We start from the raw sequence: 25008 nt of genomic DNA on the forward strand, positions 1-25008 counted from the left end.
CCCCGCCCCTTAGCCCCGCCCAAAACCACGCCCCCAAGCTCGCCCCGCCCCGCCCCTTCTCACCGACCGCTCGCCCCACCCCGTTGTTTCTTCCTTCCGGTTCCGCTCAGGCCGCCGGCGTCTACCTCCCGGTCCAGCCTGATCCTCCCGCGCGAGTCGGGGCCGCGTGAGTCCAACGACGTCTAGCGGCCGGGGCCTGCGCGCCTATGTGCGTGTGTACGTAAGTGCGTGTGTACGGAACTGCTTGGCTGCGTGCCTACGGGCTTGCGCACGAGCCTTCTGCGTACCCCCGTGGGCGCGTAAGGACGTACGTGGGTTCGAGCCGGCGTACGCCACGCAAAGAAAGGACGCCGGCGTCTGAGCGAGCCTATCAGGTGAGGGGCCGGTGGCGCCTGTCGCCTGTCACCTGTCGGTGGTCCCCGGTGCTGGGCCGCAGCGATGGCGGGACAGTCCCGACGCGGGCAGGGCGCTCTGTCGTCTCTCCGCGGCCCGCCTCGTCTCCTCGCCTGAGCGTGGGGGGGGGGGGGTGGTCCTCCGCGCCCTGGGACTGCCAGGTGGGCCTAGCGCACCCTTGGCTCGCTTGGCCGGTGGGACAGGTGCCCGGAGGCCCGCCCCCACCCTTTGCGAGGGGAGCCAGGAAGCCTTTGTGGCCCCCGCCTGCTTCACCTGGCGTGGGACAGTACCACTGGGCTGGGGTTTCCCGGACTCGGGGGGCGGGGCTGGGCGGGGGGGGGGGTCTGGGAGCATGCGCAGAGCGGCCCAGGCCACCATTCCCTGCCCCCTTCCCCCGCCCCAATCAAAAGGCCCCCCATGTTTCTAAGTGCATATACCAGAGAAGGATGTGTGCGCCAAGAAACGGAGCGTGCTGGTCCACGCGGACCACTCTGCCCTCACTGTGCCCCTCCTCGCCTCCCCCTGGGCCCCCAGGCTGTGACCTGCCTCACCGAGGACCCCGGCTGTGCGGCGTTGAGCTGCTTGCCCTTGGCACTCATCCCCGTGGGGCCTACTCAGGATTTTATTGAGGGGAACCGGATTGCAGGGCCCCCAAATCTTGTGACGGTGGAAGGGGGGTGGTGTCTTCTTTCTCCTGTTGGGTACGGGGTGGGCTAGGCTGTGAGAACATGATCTGCTTACGTGAAATGATTTTTTCTGCTGCTGGCTGGGGCATGATTAGCAGAACCAAACCGTGAGGGGTGATTCCCATCTGGTGGGCCCTCCTCAGTGCCGGTGGCCCCCCCATCCCTGCTGAGTAGAAAGCCTGTTCTGGCATGTTAGCCAACATTGTCGTCTTGTACGTAAAGAGTTTTTCTCCTCCACCCACCGACCCCCAATCCTTGTGCAGGTGAAGAAGCCCAGAGAAGTGGAATAGCGTTTCCTCCTCAGGCCACAAAGCAGGTACTCTGCATGCTGAGGCAGGAGGGCACCTGTTACAGATCCATCCCTCTAGGGGCTCCCCCAACACAGTTCAGTTGTCCTGGTGAGAAAAGGATTGGCCAAAACCCTGAATGGCAGACATGAGGCAAAACTGCAGTCCACTTACATGCCCCAGTACAAGAAAGAGAAAGGGCCAGGCCGCGCTGGGGGGAGGGGGAGGACATCCAGCCTCCCTCGTGAATAATCCTTCGCCAGTGACCAGGGCGACCCTTTGTCACCCATCAGGTTGGCAAGGGGTGAGCAGAGTAACCGTGCTCAGGGCCGACAGCCGAGTGAGGAAACGGAGCCCTTGCCCGTGGTGGGTGGAGCATACACAGGTGAGCCTTGGTGGAAGGCCGTGTGCAGGCATGTGTCAGCATCTCAGACACCCCTGCCGTGACCCTAGCCGCCTTCTAAACAAGTCCTATGCCAGTGAGTGTTTGTGAGGATGTCCTCTGTAGTGGCGGAAAGTGCAAAGCAGCCTGCGACTCTCCGTCAGTAAGGGAGTAGCCAGTAAGTTGTGGGACAGCCGACAACGGGATGCCACACAGGCAGTGAAACATAGGACAGATGGAGATGTCCAGACATGAAGGGATATTCTGGATGTGCCGTCGATGGAGAAATCATCGTGCACCCTGTGGAGCTGTCCAGGACACAGCTTCCACCCTCTGTGTTAGCTTGCCAGGGTGGTTGTATTGAACTACCGCAGACTGGGTGGCTTAGACAACAGAAATGAATTGTCTCCCACTTCTGGGGGCTGGGAGTCCAAGCTCAAGGCGTCGGCTGAATATGCCTCCTCTGAGAGCTGGGAGACAATGTGTTCCACCCTGCCCCCCAGCGTCTGGTGATTTGCCGGCCACCTTTGGCATCCCATGGCTTCTAGATCTCGCCTGCGTCCTCACAAGCCTGTCTGTGATTGTATACGGACACCAGTCATACTGGGTGAGGGTCCATGCAACTGAGCTCATGGGCACTTCAGTACTTCTGTAAGGAGCACTTCCTTCTATATATGGGGCTACTTTTGGAGGACCCAGGGAGTGAGACTTCCAACACAAATTTGGCAGGGATGTAATGCAACCCGTAACAACCTAGAAAGGACCTGAGGGAGGGATGGACTTGGAATCTTCCAGAAATGGAAGGAAGGACGTTATGGCTGCAGGATGGTGAGTAGAGGGGAAAAGAGAGCAGATGACCTAGGGGATGGGGTGCTCATCATGGGGGGTCTTTGGGTCCTGGTGATAGGTGTGGATCTGTCCTAGAGAGGACAGGACTCCCCTAGAAGGCTTAGACAGGGAAGTCATGTGATAGAATCACTCCTGCCCCAGAATCACTCTGGCCACGGTGCAGACACTACACTGCTCTGGGCCAGCGGTGACGCAGCAGGTGAGCAGGACACCACTTGAGTGCTAAATGGGACCTTGAGAGCTTTAGACTTGGATTTTGCCCATGAAGAAGAAGGGGAGCGGACAGGCTCTGAGTAGGTTTGGGAGGAGATTAGGATTTGGACCATGGAGATGATGGACAGGGGTCAAGCTCTGAGTAGGATTTGGACCAGACTAGGTTTGTGGCCATGGATACGACGCAGAGGGGTCAGGCGATGAGTAGGGTTGGGGCCTACTGGGAGTGTGGCCATGTGGACCATTGAGACGGGTCAGGCTCTGAGTAGGTTTGTGGCCAGAATGGGTAGTGACCATGAAGAACATGAAGAGGGGACACACTGTGAGTAGGTTGGGGGCCAGACTGGGATTGTGGCCGTGGAAACGAGGGAGAGGGGTCGGGCACTGAATAGGTTGGGGCCCAGACTAGGATTTTGTACATGGAGACGATGAAGAGGGGTCAGCTCAGAGTAGGTTTGGGGCCTACCGGGATTGCCACCCTGAGGACCAAGGAGGGATCAGGCTCCGGGTAGGTTTGGCAAAAGACTAGGATTGTGACCATGGAGAAGATGGAGAGGGCTGAGGCTCTAAGTAGGTTTGGGGCAAGGCTAGGATTGTGAGCATGGACACAATGGAGAGGGGTCAGGTTCTGAGTTGGTTTGAGAGCAGACAAGGATTGTAGCCTGGAGAGCATGATGAGGCTTCAGGGTCTGAGTAGGTTTTCAGTCAGAGTAGGATTGTGGCCCTGGGGAACGTGGAGAGGAGTCATGCTCTGATTAGGTTACGGGGCCAGACTTGGATTGTGGCCATGGGGATCATGGAGAGGGGTCAAGCTCTGACTGGGTTTCGGGGAAGATGAGGATTCTGGCCATGGAGACATAGGAAAAGGGTCAGGCTATAAGTAGGTTTTGGGCTAGACTCTGGCTGTGGCCATGGAGACAATGAAGAGGGATTAGGCTCTCGGTGGATTTGGCGCCACACTGGGATTGCAGCCACGTGGACCACGGAGAGGGGTCAGGCATGTAGTAGGATGGGAACCTGACTGGGAGTGTGTCCATGGAGATGATTGCAAGGGGTTGGCCCTGAGTAGGTTTTGGTAAAGATTAGTATTAGGGCCATGGGGACCATGGAGAGGGGTCAGGCTCTGAGTAGGGTTGGGGGCAGATTTTGATTCTGGCCAAGGAGATGATGGACAGGGGTCAAGCTCTGAGTTGGTTTGGGACCAGACTAGGTTTGTGGCCATGGATACGATGCAGAGGGGTCAGACTCTGAGTAGGTTTGGGGCCTACTGAGAGTGTGGCCATGTGGACCATGGTGAGGGGTCAGGCTCTGAGTAGGGTTGGGGCCTACTGGGATTGTGGCCATGTAGACCATGGCGAGTGGACAGGCTCCGAGTCAGGTTGGGGCCTACAGGGATTGTGGCCATGTGTACCATGGAGATGGGACAGGCTCCGAATACAGTTGGGGCCTACTGGGATAAGGCCATGTGGACTATGGAGAGGGGTCAGGCTCTGAGTAGGGTTGGGGACAGATTAGGATTCTGGCCATGGAGACGATGAAGAGCGTTCAGGCTCTGAGTAGGTTTGTTGCCAGACAGAAACCGTGGATATGTGGACGAGGGAAAAGGATCATGCTCTGAATAGGGTTGGGTCCAGCCTGAGATTGTGGCCACGGGAACCATGAAGATAGCTCTGACTGAGTAGGTTTGGGAGCAGACTAGGATTTTGGCCTAGAAACAATGGAGAGGAGTCAGGCACTGAGTAGGATTGGGGCCAGACTGGGATTGTAGCCACGGGGACAATGGCGAGGGGTTAGGCTCTAGATTTGAGATCAAACTAGGATTGTGGCTATCGGTCCATGGAGGGGTCACACTCTGAGTAGGTTTGGGGCCAGACTGAGCTGGAAGCCATCCGGACCATGGAGAGGATGCAGGTTCTGAGTACATTTGGAGCCTGACTGGTATTGGGGTATGTGGACCGTAGAGAGGGGTCAGGCCTTGGGTAGGTTTGCGGCCAGACTAGTATTCTGGCCTTGGAAACCATGGAGACAGGTCGGGCTCTGAGTAGTTCTGGGGCCAGACTATGATTGTGGGCACGAAGACAATGCAGAGGTGACCGACCGTGAGTAGGCTTGGGGCCAGACTCTATTTGAATGCATGGGGACCATGGACAGAGGTCAGGCTCTGAGTAGGTTGAGGGAACTAGGTTTCTAACTGTGGTAACCGTTATAAGGGGTCAAGCTCTGAGTAGGTTTGTGGCCAGAATTGGTTGTCTCCATGAAGACCTTGAAGAGGAGACACGCTGTGAGAAGGTTGGGGGCTAGACTGGAATGTGGCCATGGAAATGAAGGAGAGGGGTTGGGCGCTGAATAGGTTGGGGCCCAGATTAGGATTTTGTCCATGGAGACAAGAAGAGGGGTCAGATCCGAGTAGTTTTGGGGCCTGCTGGGATTGCCACCCTGGGGACAAAGGAGGGATCAGGCTGTGAGTAGGTTTGGCAAAAGACTAGGATTGTGACCATGGAGAAGATGGAGAGGGGTGAGGCTTTAAGTAGGTTTGGGGCAAGGCTAGGATTGTGACCACAGACACGATGGAGAGGGGCCTGGTTCTGAGTTGGTTTGAGAGCAGGCAAGGATTCTAGCCTGGAGAGCATGAGTCTTCAGGGTCTGAGTAGGTATGTAGTCAGAGTAGGATTGCTGCCTGGGGACTGTGGAGAGGAGTTTTGCTCTGATTCGGCTAGGGGCTAGACTTGGATTGTGGCCTTGGGGAACATGAAGAGGGGTCAAGCTCTGAATAGGTTTCAGGGCAGATGAGGATTCTGGCCATGGAGACATAGGAAAAGGGTCAGGCTATAAGTCGGTTTTGGGCTAGACTATGACTGTGGCCATGTGGACGATGAAGGGCGATCAGGCTCTCAGTAGATTTGGCGCCACACTGGGAATATAGCCATATGGACCAAGGAGAGGGGTCAGGCATCGAGTCAGATGTGAGCCTAGTGGGATTGTGGCCATGGATATGATTGCAAGGGGGTGGCCCTGAGTAGGTTTGGGTATAGATTAGCATTCTGGCCATGGGGACAATGGAAAGGGGTCAGGATCTGAGAAGGGTTGGGGCCTACTGGGAGTGTGGCCATGTGGACCATGCAAAGGGGTCAGGCTCTGAGTAGGGTTGGGGCCTACTGCGAGTGTGGCCATGTCCACCATGGAGAGAGGTCAGGCTCTGAGTACGGTTGGGGCCTACTGAGATTGTGGCCACGGGCACCATCAAGATCGGTCAGGCTCTGAGTATGGTTGTGGGCAGATTAAGATTCTGGCCACGGAGACAATGAAGACTGTTCACGCTCTTAGTAGGTTTGGTGCCAGACAGACTGTGGATTGTGGAAGAGGGAGAAGGATCATGGTCTGAGTAGGGTTGGGTCCAGCCTGAGATTGTGGCCATGAAACCATGGTGAAAGTTCTGACTGTGAGTGGGTTTAAAAGCAGACTAGGATTTTGGTCATAGAGACAATGGGTAGGGGTCATGCGCTGAGTGGGATTGGGGCCACCCTGGGATTGTATCCTTGGGAACCATGGAGAGGGGGGCTCTAGATTTGAGGGCAAATTAGGATTGTGTCTATCGGTCCATGGAGGGGTCTCACTCTGAGTAGGTTTGGGGCCAGACGAGCTGGAAGCCATCCAGAACATGGAGTGGATGCAGTCTCTTAGTTCATTTGGAGTGTGACTGGTATTAGGATACGTGGACTGTAGAGAGGGGTCAGGCCCTGGGTAGGTTTGGGGGCAAACTAGCATTCTGGCCTGGGAAATCATGAAGAGGGGTCAGGCTCTGAGTAGTTTTGGAGCCAGACTGCGAATGTGCCAAAAGTACTATGGAGAGGTGACTGACCCTGAGTAGGTTTGGGGCCAGACTCTATTTGAATGCATGGGGACCATGGAGAGAGGTATGGCTCTGAGTACGTTGAGGGAACTATGTTTATAACATAGTTATAACATAGTGGCAACATTGATGAGGGGTCAAGCTCTGAGTATGATTGTGGTCAGAATGGGTTGTGGCCATGAGCGCCTTGATGAGGGGACACCCTGTGAGTAGGTTGGGGCCCAGATTGGGATTGTGGCCATGGTAATGAGGAAGAGGGGTGGGGCACTGAATAGGTTTGGGCCCAGACTAGGATTTTGTCCATTGAGACAGTGAAGGGGAGGGAGCTCAGAGTAGGTTTGGGCCCTACTGGGATTGCCACCCTGGGGACCAAGAAAGGATCATCGGACTCTGAGTCGATTTTGTGAAAGACTAGGTTTGTTACCGGGGAGATGATGGAGACTGTTGAGGCTCTAAGTAGGTTTGGGGCCTATTGGGAGTGTGGCCATGTGGACCACAGAGAGGGGTCAGGCTCTGAGTAGGGTTGGGTCCTACTGGGATATTGGCCTTGTCGACCATGGAGAGGGTCAAGGCTCTGATTAAGTTTGGGACCAGACTAGGTTTGTGACCATGGATATGATACAGAGGGGGCAGGCTGTGAGTAGGTATGGGACCTACTGGGATTGTGACCATGTGGACCATGGAGAGGGGTCAGGCTCTGAGTTGGATTGGGGCCTACTGGGATTGTGGCTCTGTGAACCATGGAGAGTGGTCAAGCTCTGAGTAGGGTGTGGGGCAGTTTAGGATTCTGGCCAGGGAGGTGATGGATAGGGGTCAAGCTCTCAGTTGGTTTGGACCAGACTAGGTGTGGCCATGGATATGATGCAGAGGGGTCAGGCTCTGAGTAGGTTTGGGGCCTACTGGGATTGTGGCCATGTGGACCATGGAGAGGGGTCAGGCTCTGAGTTGGGTAGGGGCCTACCGGGATTGTGGCCATATGGACCATGGAGAGGGGTCAGGCTTTAAGGAGGGTTGTGGGCAGATAGAAAATGTGGATATGTGGACAATGGAGAAGAATCATGCTCTTAGTAGGGTTGGATCCAGTCTGAGATTGTGTCCAGGGGAACCATGGAGACAGGTTTGACTGTGAGTAGGTTAGGGGGAGACTAGGATTTTGGCTATAGAGATATTGGAGAGGAGTCAGGCACTGAGTCGGATTGGGGCCAGCCTGGGTTTGTGGCCATGGAGATGATTGCAAGAGCTTGGCCCTGAGTTGGATTGAGTGTAGATTCGTATTGTAGCCATGTAGACCATGGAGCGGGGTCATGCTCTGAGGAGGGTGGGGTCAGATTAGGATTCTGGCCAAGGAGATGATAGACGGGGATCACGCTCTGAGTCGGATTGTGAGCAGACTAGGATTGTGGCCACGGATATGATGCAGAGGGGTCAGGCTCTGAGTAGGGTTGGGGCCTCCTGGGATTTTGGCCATGGGGAACATGGAGTGGGGTCATGCTCTGAGGAGGGTGGGGGTGACATTAGGTTTCTGGCAATCGAGAAGGTGGGCCGGGTCAAGCTCTGAGTCAGGTTGTGAGCAGACTAAGATTGTAGCTATGGATACAATGCAGAGGAGTCAGGCTCTGGGTAGGTTGGGGCCTCCTGGGATTTTGGCCATGTGGACCATGGAGAGGGATCAGGCTGAGTAGGGTTGGGGGCAGACAGAGTGTGGATATGTAGACGAGGGAGAAGGATCATGGTCTGAGTAGGGTTGGGTCCAGCCGGAGATTGCAGCCACGGGAACCATGGAGAGAGGTCTGACTGTGGGTACGTTTAGGAGCAGACTAGGATTTTGGTCACAGAGACAATGGAGGGGGGTCAGGCCCTGATGAGTAGGATTGGGACCAGCCTGGCATTGTAGCCTTGGGAAACATGGAGAGGAGAGGGGTTAGGCTCTAGATTTGAGGGCAAACTATGATTGTGTCTGTCAGGAAATAGAGGGGTCACACTCTGAGTAGGTTTGGGGACAGACTCAGCTGGAAGCCATATGGACCATGGAGAGCATGCAGGCTCTTAGTTACTTTGGAACGTGATTGCTATTAGGATATGTGGACCATAGAGAGGGGTCAGGCATGGGTAGGTTTGGGAGGAGACTAGCCTTGGAAACCATGAAGAGAGTCAAGCACTGTGTAGGTTTGGCACCAGACTGCAAATGTGGCCACAAGTACTATGGAGAGGTGACTGACCCTGAGTAGGTTTGGGGCCAGTCTGTAATGGAATGCATGGGGACCATGGAGAGAGGTCAGGCTCTGAGTAGGTTGAGGGAACTGGGTTTGTAACCATGGCAACCTTGATGTGAGGTCAAGGTCTGAGTAGGTATGTGGCCAGAATGGGTTGAAGCCATGATGGCCTTGCAGAGGGGAAACACTGTGAGTAGGTTGGGGGCCAAACTGGGATTGTGGCCATGGTAACGAGGGAGAGGGGTGGGACACTGAATAACTTGGTGCCCAGACTAGGATTTTGTCCATGGAGACAGTGAAGGGCAGTGATCTCAGAATAGGTTTGGGGCCTACTGGGATTGCCACCTTTGGGACCAAAAGAGATCATCAGGCTCTGAGTCGATTTCGTGAAAGACTACGTTTGTGACCTGGAAGACGATGGAGACGGTTGAGGCTCTAAGTAGGTTTGGGGCCTACTGGGATTGTGGCCATGTGAACCTTGGAGACGGGTGAGACTCTCAGTAGCATTGAGTCCTACTGAGATATTGGCCTTTGGACCATGGAAAGGGGTCAGGTTCTGAGTAGGGTTGGGTCCTACTGGGATATTGGCCTTGACCATGGGGAGGGGTCAGTCTCTGTAGGTTTGGGGTCAGACTGCAAATGCGGCCACAAGTACTATGGTGAGGTGACGGACCCTGAGGTGGTTTGGGGTCACTCTATTGGAATGCATGGGTCCATGGAGAGAGTTCAGGCTCTGAGTAGGTTGAGGGAACTAGGTTTGTAACCATGGCAACCTTGATGTGGGGTCAAGGTCTGAGTAGGTTTTTGGGCCAGAATGTGTTGTAGCCATGATGGCCTTGAAGAGGGGACACCCTGTTAGTAGGTTGGGGGGCCAGACTGGGATGGTGGCCATGGTAACAAGGGAGAGGGTTGGGACACTGAATAAGTTGGTGCCCAGACTAGGATTTTGTCCATGGAGACAATGAAGGGGAGGGAGCTCAGAGTAGGTTTGGGGCCTACTGGGATTGCCCCCCTGGGGACAACGGAAGGGGCAGTCTCTGAGTAGGTTTGGTGAAAGACTAGGATTGTGACCAGGGAGACAATGGAGAGGGTTGAGGCTCTGAGAAGGGTTGGGGCAACCCGGGGTATCGGCCTGTGGATCATAGAGAGGCGTCAGGCTCTGAGTAGGTTTGGGGTCTGATTAGGATTCTGGCCAAGGAAATGATGGACAGGGCTCAAGCTCTGAGTGGATTGTGACCAGAGTAGGTCTTTGGCCCTGGATACCACGCAGAGGAGTCCGGCTCTGAGTAGAGTAGGGGCCTCCTGGATTTTGACCATGCGGACAATGGAGAGGCGTCAGGCTCTGAGTAGTTTTTGGGGCAGACTACGAATGTGGCCACATGTACTAAAGAAAGGTGACTGACCCTGGATAGGTTTGGGGCCAGGCTCTATTTGAATAATGGGGACCATGGAGACAAGTATGACTCTGAGTAAGTTGAGGGAACTATGTTTGTAACCATGGCAACCTTGATGAGGGATTAAGCTCTGAGTAGGTTTGTGGCCAGAATGGATTGTGGCCATGAGGTCCTTGAAGAAGTGACACCCTGTGCATAGGTTGGGGTCCAGACTTTGTCGCCATGGTAACAAGGAAGAGAGGTGGGGTACAGTATAGGTTTGGGCCCAGACTAGGATTTTGTCCATTGAGACAGTGAAGGGGAGGGAGCTCAGAATAGGTTTGGGGCCTACTGAGATTGCCACCATGGGGACCAATAGGCATCTTCAGGCGCTGAGTCGATTTTGTGAAAGGCTAGGTTTGTGACGAGGGAGACGATGGAGAGGGTTGAGGCTCTAAGTACGTTTGTGGCCTACCTAGGTTGTGTCCAGGTGGACAATGCAGAGGGAGCATTCTCTTAGTCGATTGGGTCCTACTGGGATATTTGTCTAGTGGACCATGGAGAGGGGACAGGCTCTGAGATGGTTTGGGGCCAGACTTCGAATGTGGCGACAAGAGCTATGGAGAGGTGACTGACCCTGAGTAGGTTTGGGGCCAGTCTCTATTGGACTGCACAGGGACCATGTCTCGAGAGAAGTCAGGCTCTGAGTTGGTTGAGGGAACTAGCTTCGTTACCATGGCAACCCTGATGTGGTTGTCAAGGTCTGAGTAAGTTTGTGGCCAAAATAGGTTGTAGCCATGATGGCCTTGAAGAGGAGACACCCTGTGTGTAGGTTGGGTGCCAGACTGGGATTGTGGCCATGGAAACAGTGAAGGGGAGTAAGCTCAGAGTAGGTTTCGGCCTATTGGGAATGCCAGCTTTCGGACCAAAAGAGATCCTCAGGCTCAGAGTCGATTTGTGAAAGAGTACATTTGTGACCAGGGAGTCGATGGAGACTGTTGTGGCTCTAAGTAGGTTTGGGGCCTACTCGGATTGTGGCCCCGTGGACCTGGGAGAGGGGTCAGGCTCTGAGTATGGTTGAGTCCTCCTGGGATATTGGCGTTTTGGACCATGGAGAGGGGTCAGGCTCTGAGTAGGTATGGGGCGAGACTGCGAATGTGGCCACAAGGTCTATGGAGAGGTGACTGACCCTGAGTAGGTTTGGGGCCAGTCTCTATTGAAATGCATGGGGATCATGGAGACAGGTCAGGCTCTGGGTAGCTTGAGGCAACTTGGTTTGTAACCATGGCAACCTTGAGGTGGGGGTCAAGGGATGAGTAAGTTTGTGGCCAGAATGGGTTGTAGCCATGATGGCCTTGAAGAGGGGACACCCTGTACGTAGGCTGGGGACTAGAGTGGGATTGTGGCCATGGAGTCCGTGAGGGGAGTGAGCTTAGAGTAGGTTTCGGGCCTACTGAGATTGCCACCTTTGGGACCAAAAGAGATCATCCGGCTCTGAGTCAATTTCGTGGAAGACTACGTTTGTGACCAGGGAGACGATGGAGACGGTTGAGGCTCTAAGTAAGTTTGGGGCCCACTCAGACTGTGTCCATGTGGACTTTGGAGAGGGGTCAGGCTCTGAGTAGGTTTCTGGCCAACTGCGAATGTGGCTACAAGTACTATGGAGAGGTGACTGACCCTGAGTCGGTTTGGGGCCAGTCTCTATTGGAATGCATGGGGACCAAGGAGAGAGGTCAGGCTCTGGGTAGTTTGAGGCAACTTGGTTTGTAACCATGGCAACCTTGATGTGGCTTCAAGCTCTGAGTAGGTTTATAGCCAAAATGGGTGGATGCCATGATGGCATAGAAGAGGGGACACCCTGTGTGTAGATTGGGGACTAGAGTTGGATTGTGGCCATGGTAAGGAGGGAGAGGGTTGGGGCACTGAATAGGTTGCGGCCCAGACTAGTATTTTGTCCATTGAGACAGTGAAGGGGAGGGAGCTCAGAGTAGGTTTCGGGCCCGCTGGGATTGCCACCGTGGGGACCAAAAGGCATCCTCAGGCTCTGAGTCAGTTTCGTGAAAGGCTAGGTGTGTGACGAGGAAGACGATGGAGAGGGTTGAGGCTCTAAGTACGTTTGCAGCCTCCTCTGGTTGTGTCCAGGTGGATCATGCAAGGGGTCATTCTCTTAGTAGGTTTGGGTCCTACTGGGATATTAGTAGTGGTCCATGGAGAGGGGACAGGCTCTGAGAAGTTTTGGGGTCAGACTTCAAATGTGGCGACAAGAGCTATGGAGAGGTGACTGGCCCTGAGTAGGTTTGGGGCCAGTCTCTATTGGACTGCACAGGGACCATGTCTCAAGAGAGGTCAGGCTCTGAGTGGGTTGAGGGAACTAGATTCGTAACCATGGCAACCCTGATGTGGGGGTCAAGGTCTGAGTAAGTTTGTGGCCAGAATGGGTTGTAGCCATGATGGCCCTTGAAGGGACACCCTGTGCGTAGGTTGGGTGCCAGACTGGGATTGTGGCCATGGAAACAGTGAAGGGGAGTGAGCTCAGAGTAGGTTTCGGGCCTACTGGGATTGCCACCTTTGGGACCAAAAGAGATCGTCAGGCTCTGAGTCGATTTGTGAAAGAGTACATTTGTGACCAGGGAGTCGATGGAGACTGTTGTGGCTCTACGTAGGTTTGGGGCCTACTCGGATTGTGGCCCTGTGGACCTGGGAGAGGGGTCAGGCTCTGAGTACGGTTGAGTCCTCCTGGGATATTGGCCTTTTGAACCATGGAGAGGGGTCAGGCTCTGAGTAGGTTTGGGGCGAGACTGCGAATGTGGCCCTAGATCTATGGAGTGGTGACTGACCTGAGTAAGTTTGGGGCCAGTCTCTATTGGAGTGCATGGAGACCATGGAGAGAGGTCAGGCTCTGGGTAGCTTGGGGCAACTTGGTTTGTAACCATGGCAACCTTGATGTGAGTTCAAGCTCTCAGTAGGTTTGTGAAAAAATGGGTGGAAGCCATGATGGCCTTGAAGAGGGGACACCCTGTGTGTAGGTTGGGTACTAGAGTGGGATTGTGGCCATAGTAAGGAGGGAAAAGGGTGGGGCACTGAGTAGGTTGTGGCCCAGACTAGTATTTTGTCCATTGAGACAGTGAAGGGGAGGGAGCTCAGAGTAGGTTTGGGGCCCGCTGGCATTGCCACCTTGGGGACCAAAAGGCATCCTCAGGCTCTGAGTCGATTTCTTGAAAGGCTAGGTTTGTGACGAGGGAGGCAATGGAGAGGGTTGAGGCTCTAAGTACGTTTGCGGCCTAATCTGCTTGTGTCCAGGTGGACCATGGAGAGGGGTCATTCTCTTAGTAGGTTTGGGTCCTACTGGGATATTTGTCTAGTGGACCATGGAGAGGGGACAGGCTCTGAGAAGGTTTGGGGCCAGACTTCAAATATGGCCACAAGAGCTATGGAGAGGTGACTGGCCCTGTGTATGTTTGGGGCCAGTCTCTATTGAACTGCACAGGGACCATGTCTCAAGAGAGGTCAGGCTCTGAGTGGGTTGACCGTACTAGGTTCGTAACCATGGCAACCCTGATGTGGGGGTCAAGGACTGAGTAAGTTTGTGGCCAGAATGGGTTGTAGCCATGATGGCCTTGAAGAGGGGACACCCTGTGCGTAGTTTGGGTGCCAGACTGGGAATGTGGCCATGGAAGCATTGAGGGAAGGAGCTCAGAGTAGGTTTCGGGCCTAATGTGATTGCCACCTTTGGGACCAAAAGAGATCGTCAGGCTCTGAGTCGATTTGTGAAAGAGTACATTTGTGACCAGGGAGTCGATGGAGACTGTTGTGGCTCTACGTAGGTTTGGGGCCTACTCGGATTGTGGCCCTGAGGACCTCGGAGAGGTGTCAGGCTCTGAGTACAGTTGAGTCCTCCTGGGATATTGGCGTTTTGGACCATGGAGAGGGGTCAGGCTCTGAGTAGGTTTGTGGCCAACTGCGAATGTGGCTACAAGTACTATGGAGAGGTGTCTGACCCTGAGTCGGTTTGGGGCCAGTCTCTATTGGAATGCATGGGAACCATGGAGAGAGGTCAGGCTCTGGGTAGCTTGGGGCAACTTGGTTTGTAACCATGGCAACCTTGATGAGAGATCAAGCTCTGAGTAGGTTTGTGGACAAAATGGGTGGAAGCCATGATGGCCTTGAAGGGGGGACACCCTGTGTTTAGATTGGGGACTAGAGTGGTATTGTGGCCATGGTAAGGAGGGAGAGGGGTGGGGCACTGAATAGGTTGTGGCCTCGACTAGGATTTTGTCCATTGAGACAAGGATGGGAGGGAGCTCAGAGTTGTTTTGGGGCCTGCTGGGATTGCCACCTTGGGGACCAAAAGGCATCCTCAGGCTCTGAGTCGATTTCGTGAAAGGCTAGGTTTGTGACAAGGGAGACGATGGAGAGGGTTGAGGCTCTAAGTACATTTGCAGGCCTACTCAGCTTGTGTCCAGGGGGACCATCTAGAGGGGTTATTCTCTTAGCAGGTTTGGGTTATTGGGATATTTGCCTAGTGGACAATGGAGAGGGGTCAGGCTCTGAGAAGGTTTGGGGCCAGACTGCGAATGTGGCCGCAAGAGCTATGGAGAGGTGACTGGCCCTGAGTAGGTTTGGGGCCAGTCTCTATTGGACTGTACAGGGACCATGTCTCGAGAGAGGTCAGGCTCTGACTTGGTTGAGGGAACTAGCTTCGTTACCATGGCAACCCTGATGTGGTTGTCAAGGTCTGAGTAATTTTGCGGCCAGAATGGGTTGTATCCGTGATGGCCTTGGAGAGGGGGCGCCCTGTGCGTAGGTTGGGTGCCAGACTGGGATTGTGGCCATGGAAACGTGGTCCAGGATTGGGGCCCTGAATAGGCTGTGTCTCAGGCTAGGATTTTGTCCATGCAGAAAGTGAAGGGGAGGAAGCTCAGAGTTGGTTTGGTGCCTACTGTGATTGCCACCCTGGGGTCCTAGGATGGCGCAGGCTGTGAGTACGTTTGGCAAAATACTAGGATTTTGACCAGGGAGATGAAGGCGAGGGTTGATGCTCTGAGTAGAATTGGGGCTTACTGGAATATTGGACTTGTGGACCATGGAAAGGTGTCAGGCTCTGAGTAGGGTTGGGATCAGATTAGGATTCTGGCCAAGGTGATGATGGACATAGGTGTAGCTCTGCGTAGGTTCGGGACCAGACTAGGTTTGTGGCCATGTGGACTATGAATAGTCTTCAGGCTCTGAATATGTTTGGGGCCTACTGGGAGTGTGGCCATGTGGACCATGAAGAGGTGTCTGCCTCTGAGTTGGTTTTGGGCCTCCCGGGTTTGTGGCCATGTAGACTATTTAGAGGGGTCAGTCTCTGAATAGGGTTGGGGTCTATTGATATTGTTGCTATGTGGATCGTGGAGGGGGGTCAGGCTCTTAGTTTGGTCCGGGGCAGATTAGTATTCTGGCCATGGTGACGAAGAAAAGGGTTTAGTCTGAGTAGATTTGGTGCCCGACAGAAATTGTGGATATTTGTAGGAGAGAGAAGGGTCATGCTATGAGTAGGTTTGGGTCCAGCCTGAGATTGTGGCTCCAGTCACCATGGTGACATGTCTGAGTGTGAATAGGTTAAGGGCAGGCTAGGATTTGGCCATTGAGACAATGGAGAGGGGTCAGGCACTGGGTAGTATTGGTGCCAGACTGGGATTGTAGCCATGGGGACCATGTAGAGGGGACCATACTATGAGTAGGTTTCGGACCAGACTATATTTACATCCATGGGGACCATGGAGAGGGTCAGGATCTGGGTAGGTTTGGTGTCATATTAGGAATTGGGTCCTGGAGAATATGGAGACATCCCATGCTCTGAGCAGGTTTGGGCTAGCTAGGATGAGGCCGTGAGGAGCATGGAGAGGAATCACGCTCTGAGGAGGTTTTGGGAAAGACTCAGATTGTGGCTATGGAGACAATGGAGAGGGCCAGGCACTGAGTAGCTTGGGGGCACTAGGATTGTCGCCATGGCCTCCATGATGCGGCATCAGGCTCTGCGTAGGATTGTGGCCAAACTATGATTGTGGCCATAGAGACAATGATGAGGGGTCATGCTCTGAGTAGGTTTGGTACCGGACTGGGTTGTGGCCTTGGAGATGATAGAGAGGGGTCAAGATCTGAGTAGCTTTGGCCAGATAAGATTGTCATCATGGGTCCATGCTATAGGGTCTGATTCTGAGTAGATTTGGGGCAAGACTGCAATTGTGGCCATCGAGATGATTGAGAGGGGTCAGACACTGAGTAGTTTGTGGCCTAGACTAGGATTCTGACCATGAGGAACATGAAGAGGTGACTGGCTCTTAGTAGGTTTGGGTCCAGACTAGAATTTTTATTTTCAGGATGATGTAATGGGGTCAGGCTGAGTAGGTTTCAGCCTGGACTGGGTTTGTAGCCAAAGGGACCATGGAGAGGGGTAAGGCTCTAATTAGATTGAAAGACAGGCTGGGATAGTGGTCATGGGGACCATGGAAAGGGATCGGGCTCTGAGTATGTCTGTGCCAGACTAGAATTGTGTAGAGGGGTGAAGCTCATAGCAGGTTATGGACCAGACTGGGATTGTGTCCATAGGGACCATGAAGAGAGTTCAAGTTTTGACTAGATTTCATGAAGATTAGGATTCTGGCCATGGAAATAAAGGAAAGGGGTCATCCTATACGTAGGTTTCAGGCTAGACTCTGATTGTGATTATGGGAATGATGTAGAGGGGTCAGGTCTCAGTAGGTTTGGGTTCACACTGGATTTGTAGCCATGTGGACCATGGAGGGGGGTCAGGCACCGAGTAGGTCGGGATTGTGGATGGAGATGATTATGAGGGGTCAGGCTCTGAGTAGGTTTTGGGCCAGAGTGTGATTTTTGCCATGGAGATAATGGAGAAGTATCAGACTGAGTAGGTTTCAGGGCCAGACTAGGATTTTCACAATGGGGACCATGGAGAGAGTTCAGGCTCCAAATAGGTTTGCAGCCAGACTAGGATTATGGCCATGGGTCCATGGAGAGGGTTCAGGCTCTGAGTATGATTGGGGCCTACTAGGTTCATGGCCATGGCAACCATGGAGATGGGCCATGCTCTGAGTAGGTTTCTGGCCAGTTTCGGATTATGGCCTTAAGGACCATGGAATAGGGCCAACCTCTGAGTATCTTTGGGGACAGACTATGATTGTAGCCATGGAGCGGATGGAGAGGTGTCCATCTGTGAGTAGGCTTCAGTTCAGAATAGGATTCTGGCCATGGGGACCATGAGGACCAGTCAAGCTGTGTGTAGCTTTGCGGCCGGATTAGGATTGGCCATGGAGACGATGTGTAGTGGTCACACTCTGAGTAGGTTTGGGGCCATACTGGGATTGTAGTCAATGGTTGGTTCATGGAGAAGGGTCAGGCTCTGAGTAGGTTTGAGAACTCTGACTAGGTTTGTGGTCATGGAGACCATGTGAGGGGTCAGGCTTTGAGTAGGTTTGGGAGCAGACTTGGATTGTGTCCATGGAGACGATGAAGTGGTGTCAATCTCTGAGTAGGTTTGGCCCCTACTGGGATTGTCGCCATGGGACCAGAGGAGAGGGGTCAGGCTCTGAGTAGGTTTGGGGCCAGACTAGGATTGTGGCCATGGGCCATAAAATGGATTCATATTCTGCATAGGTTGGGGGATTTTGTCCCTGGAGTTGATGGAGAGGGTTCATGCTCTGAGTAGGTTTGGGGCCAGACTCTATTTGTGTCCATGGGGACCATGGAAAGGGGTCATGCTCTGTGTAGGCCTAAGGTCAGAGTAGGAATGTGACTATGGCGACCACGCAGTAGGGTCAGGCTAAGTTTGGGGCAACACTAGCATTGTGGCCATGAAGACAATAGATAGGGTTCAGGCTCAAAGTAGGTGTGGGACCATACTATATTTTTAGCCGTGAGACCATGGATGTGGGTCCAGCTCTGAGTGGTTTTAAGGCCAGACTCAGGTTATGGCCATGGGTCTGTGGTGAGGCGTCAGTATCTGAGTACGTTTGGGGCCAGACTAGTACTGTGGCCATGGCGACCATGGAGAGGCTTCAGGCTCTGAGTAGGTTTTGGGGCTAGATTTGGATTGTAGCCATGGGGACCGGTGCAGGGGGTTCAGACTCTGGGTAGGTTTGGGGCCATACTGGGATTGTGGCCATGGGGACCATGGAGAGTGTTCAGATGCTGAAGGGGTTTGGGGCCAAAGGGATTATGGCCATGGTGCCAATGGAGAGGACTCAGACTCTGGCTAGGCTTGGGGCCGGCCCCACTCACTCTGAGTCCCAGGTGCAGGTAAGGGAACAGGGTCAGCTGCTTCCTCAGGGACCGAACAACAGATTGGTGTTTAAATCCACTTGCAGCGGTATAAGAAGTGGATTTGGGGTGGCGGGGCTTGGGGACCTGAGAGTGTCCTGCCTGTGGACGGTGAGATGAAGTGGGCAGGGCCTGTGTGAAGGGAGGCAGAGCGAGCGAGCGTGCTATGGAGAAGCCTGAGAAGAAGGGACGTAGAGGTGGTCGCCACGTCAGGGCTGTCTGGCCGTGAGTTAGATGAGAACAGAACACCAGGAGGCAGGTCACTGGTGCGTGCGGTGACTACTGTGGAGAGTGGGGGGGGCAGTGCGTGGTGAAGCAGTAGAGGCTGCAAGGGTAGACCATGGGGACCACTGCTCTGCAGGGGTTTAGAGGAGGCGGCAGGCGCTGGAGGTGTGTGTGGGCTCGGGGGTGTGCTGGGGGGAGTCTGACCCTCGGTGAGGGACTTCCAGGTGTGGGTGTCTGTAAACAGGCCGTCTGCTCAGAGGGATGGGCTGAGGGTGCGTGAGCAGGCACAGACAGGGCCAGGACCTGGAGTGAGCGAGAGGGCCAGGGTCCCGGGCACAGCTGGGGTCACCCGACAGGGCTGCTCAGCTGGAGAGGTGGGGGCAGGCCGTGGCTCTGGGTGTGGGGACAGTGGGTTGGGAAGGGGGCCAGTGTGAGGCAGCTTTTGTGATCACGAGGCCTCGAGTCTGAGAGTGGGTGCGTTTTCTTAAGGGACTGTCGCTGAGGCCGGGCAGATGTAGTTCCGGAACTGGGAGCAGAGCTGGACTGGAGGAGGTGGTGCTCATGGGCCATGTACAGCCCCAGGCCCGATGATGGTGAGGGTGGCGGTGATGGGGAGCCACCCTTTGTAGCCGCCCCATGAGGTGCCGTGTACTGGACTAGGTTCCCTCGGTGACTTGTCAACGATCCTCACAGCCACCCGGGAGACTGAGGCTCTGGGAGGTGCGGGGGCCCAGCAGGGAGGTTCAGGCCTGGGGCCCCGCACTGCCCACTGCACAGCTGTGTCCTCCCGGGAGGAGGAGGGAGGCGCCCACAATCCAGGTGCGAGGAAGGGGGTGCGTGCTCTCAGATCTTCTGTGATCACAGGCCATGTCTGTCCCTCGGCCCCTCCTTTGCACATATGGAGGGGGCGATGGTGGTGCTGCCCTCCCGAGGTGTCAGAGGGTTGAGTCCTGTGTGCGTGGGTTATGCCCACCCCTAGCACCCGGCATAGACGCAGTGCATGTGGCCCAGTACTGGCCGTCCTCGCTCTTGTGTTTCCTTTCTCTAGGTTCGGGTCGGGGTTGGGGGGGCGGGGTGCCTTTTGATAGTGGAGAGCGGTGGGGCAGGAAGGGGTCACAGGAGGGTCCCACCCAAAGGGATGTGGAGGAGACACCTGCCGGGGCCAGCTGCGATCACAGCGCTGAGCTGAGATGTCAAGGATGTGGGCTCGGCAGCCCCGGGCTGGGCACCGGGAGATGAGTTCAGCAGTGCCTCGGTGGCGGCCACAGGCCCCAAGCGGGTTGGGGTGGGGGCCGTCAGGAGAAGAAGCCAAGCCCGGGACTGTGTGCTGGGAGGCGGCTGCGGCCAGCTGGCTGAGCTGTGAACCCGGGGGCCCTGCCGCTCTGGGTTCTCCTGCCTCAGTGTCCCCTGGGGTGAAACCGAGCCCATGCTCTCCTGGCCAGCTCTCCTCCAGCTGGCCCTGCCCTCCTGGGGGCTCCCAGAGGCTCGGCTGATGGCCAGGTCATCCCGACGCGCAGCCCCTTTCTTGGGGCCTGTCAGCCGACTGTAGGACTCAAACGAAGGAGTCCGGGTCAGTGGGGTCTTGGGCCGCCCCGGGAACACTGCAGAGCGGTCTGGCCCGTGGTCGGGAGCTCGGAGCACCGAGCGTGGCGCTCGTGGCCATTGGCAGTTCCGTGTTTCCGCAGGCCCGGTGAGGCCCGGGAGCTGGAGGGCCATGCAGTTCGGCTGCCTCTCCTTCCGGCAGCCTTACGCGGGTTTCGTGCTGAATGGCGTGAAGACAGTGGAGACACGTTGGCGTCCAGTGCTGAGCGGCCACCGGAACCGGACCATCGCCATCCACATCGCTCACCGGGACTGGGACGGCGCCACGTGGAGGGAGCTGCTGCTGCAGAGGCTCGGCATGACCCCCACACAGATTCAGGCCCTGCTTCAGGAAGGGGAAAAGTACGGCCGCGGCGTGATAGCTGGCAAGTGCTGGGCAGCAGACGTGGCTCCCATACCCTGAGGGCTCCTCCCCAGGACCAGGCTCAGGAGCTTTCTGGCTTGCCTTCCTTTGAACTGCTAGGCTTGTGGGTGGTGCTTTCTGGAAGACTCCCACCTTCCTGGGGGCAGGGGGGCCCTGGGCCGGGGGCGGGGACTTTGCTGAGGCCCCATGACCTCAGGTGAACCCTGCATCTGCTCTGGGCCTCAGGTCCCAGTTTTGATCTGAGAGGCAGGGCCAGGTTCCAGGTCTCCATGTGGGATTTGTCTGTGGGTGTGTACGTGTCCACCCATGTGTCCGCAGATGAGTGTGTGCGTGTGCACACGCGCATAGGTGCGGCAGAGACCATGGGAGGCACCCGGGACCGGCTGTGGGTCGGGGTAGCCTCCTCACTCAGGCTGTTGCTGGCTTCCGGTGCAATGCCCCGCCCCCACTGTCCTGGCGTCCTGGGTAAGTTCCCTAACCCTCGGTGGTGGGTAGGGCCCCACAGCAGCCTCTGCCACCTGCCGAAGTGCTTAGGGACCTGATGGCCCGTGTCTGCCCCTGCCTCCCACCCCACATCGTCTGCTGCCCTAAGCAGTCTGGCTGAGTCCAGCCCATGATCTGGGTGTGCTCATTGAGGACAAGCCCCTCCACTTCACTTCTCTCCCTCCCTCGGCTCCCCCAGCATTCCCTGAGCAGAGTTTGGCATGGCGGAAATGTTCGGTCACAGGGGCCCGGTATCCTCTGCGTCCCCTTGGTGAGCCCCTCCTGGTCTCCAGGGCGGGTAACTGTCAGTAACCGTGTCCTCTGCCAGGCGGGCCTGGGTTCCCAGAGGGAAAAACCAGCGTGTGCTTGTCCTTGTGCGCAGGGCTCGTCGATGTTGGAGATACCTTGCTGTGCCCGGCGGACTTAGCTCCTGAGGAGCTGCTGGAACTGGAAACTCAAGCTGTACTGACCGGCCTGGAGCAGAAGTACCTCACCGCACTCTCAAACCCTAGATGGTTGCTGGAGCCCATCCCCGGGAAAGGTGGAAAGGATGTCTTCCAGGTAGACATCCCAGAGCACCTGATCCCCTCGGGGCAGGAGGCCTGAGGCCATTGCAAGGGTACGGAGCCAGCAGTGGGACGCGGACCATCACCACCCTTGGCGCTGCAGACACGGGAAGCGGTCAGGTCTGGCAGTGCCACCGTGCGCTGTTCATGGAAACAGGTGTGTCCACACACGCATGGGGGACAGGTCGGCAGACTTGCCTTGTGAGGTGCTTGCCTGGGTTCCTCGCCAGTCTCAAGGGCTTCGACCCTCAGGAGGAAGGGAGAGCTGCCCTGAAGGCTTTTGCGCTGCCGCTCATTTGGGCCCTGCTGATTTCTTCGTCGTACAAAGAATTACGTCTCAACAGACCCAGTTGGTGTGTCCCCCATCTTTGTTCTGGTCAAAGTCTGGGAATGTTGGAACAGCATCCGGGGGATGTTGTGGGAAGGCTGGGAGCGGGCACTCAAGGAAGGCCCGGGAGTGGCCAGCCACAGACGCCCCTGCTCACAAAGACGAGGATGTCAGACTGAGAAACGGCACCTGTCTTTCCTCGCAAGGGACTCTTGCTGTGTTGACAACACGTCCCATCCCATGGCCCCTGATGTATGCATGTTAGACTCATCGCGTGGCTACTTTGTATGCAAAGAAAGGATCCTCAATACAGCACTGATGGAAAAGTGATGGATTGCGTCATTGTGTGGTTTGTTGTGGTTTTTGTGTGAGGTTTTGTGTGTTGTGGTTGTTACCTGTGAGGATGCCGGGCCACCTGCACCCCCACCAGCCGTTGACTGGAATGGCCTGTCTCTTCTGCGCTGCACTCAAGTGGTCCTGCATCCCTTGGCGGATGGGGTGGCCCTGCCTTTGAGTGGGCCTCTGTGGAAGGCACCTGGCTCTTTGGCCAGATGCACTCAGCTGCTGACCGGCAACTTCCCGGCATCATGGGGGGAGGGGGTCCCTGAGGAAACCCACCCTCCCCCATTTCAAGATAGGTCAGTGACATAAGGGGACTCTGCCGAGGTCTGGAGGGAGGCTATGCTCAGGTCCCCGCCCCCCCGGGCTTGCCTCGCCCCTCCCTAGCCGGCTCCTCCGCTGGGTGTGCAAAGATGCTGCTGTTTCAAAGGAAAGAGGACTCTCGGGGGCCAAAACCTGTCCTGGGCCAGGACTCCCAGCCTCCTTGGGGGTATCCGATGAGGCACGGGTAGCATCGAAAGTGAGAAAACAACACAGACTCGCCTTGCTCAGTAGGTCATTTATTTACTGCCAGAGTTTTGCTTTTCTTTATTAAAGCCGAAAATAGATTTGCGGTTACAGAGTGGTGTTTTTATCTGTCACCATTGGCCTGTGAGCTTAGGGACCCGGATTTTCCTTGAAGTGTTCACAGAGTGCACACTTGTAATCCGAGGAGCCCTCGTGCTCCTCGTTCTCACTTGGGGCCTCGTTTGGGGACATGACCGAGAGGGCAGCCAAGAGGATGGAATAACAGGTGTTGTAGAGTGACATCACTGACCTGTAATCTGGGTAAACGGGGGGTGCGGGGGGCAGTTCCCCTGCGCCATCCCTCCCGGCCAGGGCCGGGGATGCGAACATCACATTCCTGGAGGTACCCTCCCCACTGGGACCAGCCAGCTCACTGGGGCCATGATTTTCGGTGGCGTACCCGGCTACACTGCTCAGAGACCAGATGCCAGAGAATGTGAATGACTGGGTGCCACTGGGTCCCTGAGCATTTGGGGCTTCCCTGGGGGCCTTCTTGTCCTCTTTGGTGGATTCCTGGTGATGGATTCGTGGAGAATGTCTTGTGGCTGCCGTGGGCTTCTTTCTCTTGGGAGTGGTTGCGCTGCTCCCTGAGCACGCAGTGGTGGTTTTCAGGTCACCTTTTCTCTGGACATTGTCAAGGAACAAGGGCCTGTCTCTCTGAAAGTTGGAATTTCGGTAGATCTGAAACAAGAGTCCTCATGTTAGTCACTGTGGGAGGGGAAGGTTCATGGCGGCCGCAGCCACCAAGGCAGCCACCCCCCACCCCCACTGTCACAATGGCCAGGTTCCATTGTGATGGCATCCCTTTAGGTTGCCCACCGGGGCTGTCCAACCCGAGAGGCCAAGCTCATGAACTACACATGATATGTGGGCTCAGGTGTCCACGTGCCTATTTGACATGACCTAGCCTGTGTCTGGGCCCAGCAGCACTCTCTCCCTGAGGGGCTTGTAGATTCGAGGGGAAGGCCTAGCCTTTCTCTCCCTTGTTAACAGGGTCATGGGAAAGAGATTGTCCTGGGAAAGGAAACCCTTCTGGGAGGGGAGTCATCTAAGTCCGCTGGGACTATGTGAGTGGGACAGACAGAGAACAGGGGAGACAGGGGAGGGGGCAGGCGAGGCCTTTGTACTTTACCATCATTTTCTTGTTCCCCAGAGAGTGACCTGAGGGGTTGCTGGCTCGGATTTTGCTGAACCCGTACAGGTTCATGAGGCGGATGAAGCTCTTTAAGCTGTCGGTCTCGAAGATCCTCTCTGCGCCTCTCCGGTGAAGAACCTCCCGCTGGAAGAGGTCTTCGTCGATGACCACGGCGTCTCCGTCCTCGTTCCAGCGCACCGACGTGAAGGCGTCGTCCTCCACGATCCTCCAAAGCTTCCTCGGGAAGGAGAGCCCGAGAATGTTTTCTTCCACGTTGGCGGCACCATGGTCTTGGGCCTGTGGCTGTGGGTTGTCTTGAGGTCCTGGATCTCGGTTCACAGCTTCATCCTCATTCTTCTCGAAAATCTCCCCAGAATCCACATTTGGATCCGGGGATAAATCAGACGGGATCCCTGTCGCTGGCTCTCCATCCCCAGGTGGGGCCAGCTTGACTTCATACATCTTGTCGGTACCCTGACTAGCCATGGAGCCAGTCTAGATCAGGAGCATCTTTGCCCCGAGACTGTCTCACTGGACGTTCGAGTCAGAAATGCCTTGGGCCAGTGCAGGGACGCCCAATAAATAGTGTTCACAGGATTCTAGAGCCCGGTCGTGGGGCAACCAGCTGCCTGAGTCCCCACCCTCTGTCACGTGATGTCACAAAGGTGGCTCAGAGCCAGTCTGCACAGGGAGCCCTGGCCAAGGCTGGGGGAGGGGCCACGCACAGGGCCCCCAGCTCCTCTCTTGTCTCAAAGTACACAAAAGTATGGTCCACCTTGCCCAGAAAGGCTCTCGTCTGTAGCCAGGCACATTGCTTCCTGGGGCCCGGCCCAG

General features: G+C 55.7%; 2 protein-coding genes and 1 long non-coding RNA gene across 9 annotated transcripts in view; 1 reads left to right on the plus strand and 2 right to left on the minus strand.

Moving 5' to 3' along the window:
• LOC140627755 (uncharacterized) overlaps positions 1 to 362 on the minus strand; it is a 291600-nt gene extending 291238 nt beyond the window's left edge. The window contains exon 1 of the long non-coding RNA XR_012026376.1: positions 64 to 362. This is a non-coding gene — a long non-coding RNA (uncharacterized lncRNA). The remainder of the gene's footprint in view (positions 1 to 63) is intronic.
• Positions 75 to 22463, plus strand: EOLA2 (endothelium and lymphocyte associated ASCH domain 2). 7 transcript variants are annotated; one of them, XM_072816333.1, is made up of 5 exons: positions 79 to 374; positions 1343 to 1395; positions 1660 to 1751; positions 20476 to 20757; positions 21622 to 22463. In XM_072816333.1, exons 4-5 carry the CDS (start codon positions 20505 to 20507, stop codon positions 21843 to 21845), a joined length of 477 nt encoding a protein of 158 aa, XP_072672434.1. In that variant the 5' UTR covers positions 79 to 374; positions 1343 to 1395; positions 1660 to 1751; positions 20476 to 20504; the 3' UTR covers positions 21846 to 22463. The 7 variants fall into 7 exon arrangements, with proteins under 7 accessions (XP_072672437.1, XP_072672436.1, XP_072672438.1 ...); XM_072816336.1 differs by lacking the exon at positions 1660 to 1751 and having other exon boundaries at positions 75 to 374; positions 20476 to 21221; XM_072816334.1 differs by lacking the exon at positions 1660 to 1751.
• Positions 22464 to 23011: 548 nt separating this feature from the next.
• LOC140627753 (heat shock transcription factor, X-linked member 3-like) lies at positions 23012 to 24747 on the minus strand. The gene is made up of 2 exons (XM_072816329.1): positions 24172 to 24747; positions 23012 to 23720 (listed from the first exon to the last, which is right to left on the minus strand). The coding sequence occupies exons 1-2, from the start codon at positions 24658 to 24660 to the stop codon at positions 23130 to 23132; spliced, it is 1080 nt and encodes a 359-aa protein (XP_072672430.1). The 5' UTR covers positions 24661 to 24747; the 3' UTR covers positions 23012 to 23129.
• Between the last annotated feature and the right edge of the window lie 261 nt (positions 24748 to 25008).

The sequence above is a fragment of the Canis lupus genome, chromosome X (genome assembly GCF_048164855.1).
Source record: "Canis lupus baileyi chromosome X, mCanLup2.hap1, whole genome shotgun sequence".
NCBI lineage: Eukaryota > Metazoa > Chordata > Mammalia > Carnivora > Canidae > Canis > Canis lupus.